The sequence below is a fragment of the Mandrillus leucophaeus genome, unplaced genomic scaffold (genome assembly GCF_000951045.1).
Source record: "Mandrillus leucophaeus isolate KB7577 unplaced genomic scaffold, Mleu.le_1.0 Scaffold343, whole genome shotgun sequence".
Taxonomy (NCBI): domain Eukaryota; kingdom Metazoa; phylum Chordata; class Mammalia; order Primates; family Cercopithecidae; genus Mandrillus; species Mandrillus leucophaeus.
In genome coordinates this window covers 864,673-865,564 of record NW_012103621.1, presented here as the reverse complement: position 1 = coordinate 865,564, position 892 = coordinate 864,673, and the positions used below count along the sequence as shown (strand labels likewise).

Below are 892 nucleotides of genomic sequence, written 5' to 3'. Positions count from 1 at the left end.
TGGGCTTTTCTCTCCTGTAGGCACCTGAGGCCCCGCGCCAGCGGCCGGGGTCCGGAGCTCCGGGCTGGCTGTGTCAACACCACCCCCAGACCATGGCCCGGCCCGGCCCTCGCCCTTCCGAGGGAAAGACCTAGTCTCAGAAGCACAGCTCTCCAGCCACGGCCAACGCCCCCTCGGGAGGGTCCGCCACCCAGACCAATTAGCGCCCGACCTCAGGGCACCTCCCACCAAACCGCCTTCTGATTGGCTAGCTTTTCCCGTTGCGGCGTTGCCCCAGCAACCAGACTATTGGGACGCTGCGGCCTGGCCTCCAGGCCACTGGCTACCTAACCCCGGGGCTCTTCACCAGCCCCGCTCGTTTCCAGCACTATGTCGGTGCGGACGCTACCGCTGCTCTTCTTGAACTTGGGCGGGGAGATGCTTTACATCCTGGACCAACGGCTGCGGGCCCAGAACATCCCGGGAGACAAGGCCCGCAAAGGTGAGAGGCCCCCGGCCCGCTCCGCCAGACCCGCAGCCCGCAGCCCCGCCCTCTCATCATCGCCCTAACACCCACAGCCAGACCCGCACTCCTACACACTTCACTCTTATAACCAGGGACCTTTCTTACAAGCCACATCCATTTGGAGCCCCTCAGGAGTCAAATCCCCCAAAAGCTCTTTTCACAGCAGAAGAGCTTAATACTCCCAATGGACACTAGGGTACCTGATCTACCTAATTTCCCCATTTCTTCAAATGGGAGAGGTGATTTCCCGGTGTCTCTTGTCAATCAGTCCCTTCCAAATGTAGGAGTCCCAGCTGCCCACCATCTGGTATCATACCCCTTGCTAGACCAAGCGTCCTCTTTACTCCCAAGGAACAGGTTCTGATTCTTTTTTTTTTTTTTTTTTTT

General features: G+C 59.1%; 1 protein-coding gene across 2 annotated transcripts in view; it reads left to right on the top strand.

Moving 5' to 3' along the window:
* The first annotated feature begins 254 nt into the window (after positions 1 to 254).
* The window catches only part of OSCP1 (organic solute carrier partner 1), a 36,923-nt gene continuing 36,285 nt past the window's right edge, over positions 255 to 892 (top strand). For both annotated transcript variants that reach the window (XM_011989014.1, XM_011989013.1), the window contains exon 1: positions 255 to 481. In XM_011989014.1, the coding sequence (XP_011844404.1) occupies positions 370 to 481 (112 nt within the window). In that variant the 5' untranslated portion in view covers positions 255 to 369. The remainder of the gene's footprint in view (positions 482 to 892) is intronic.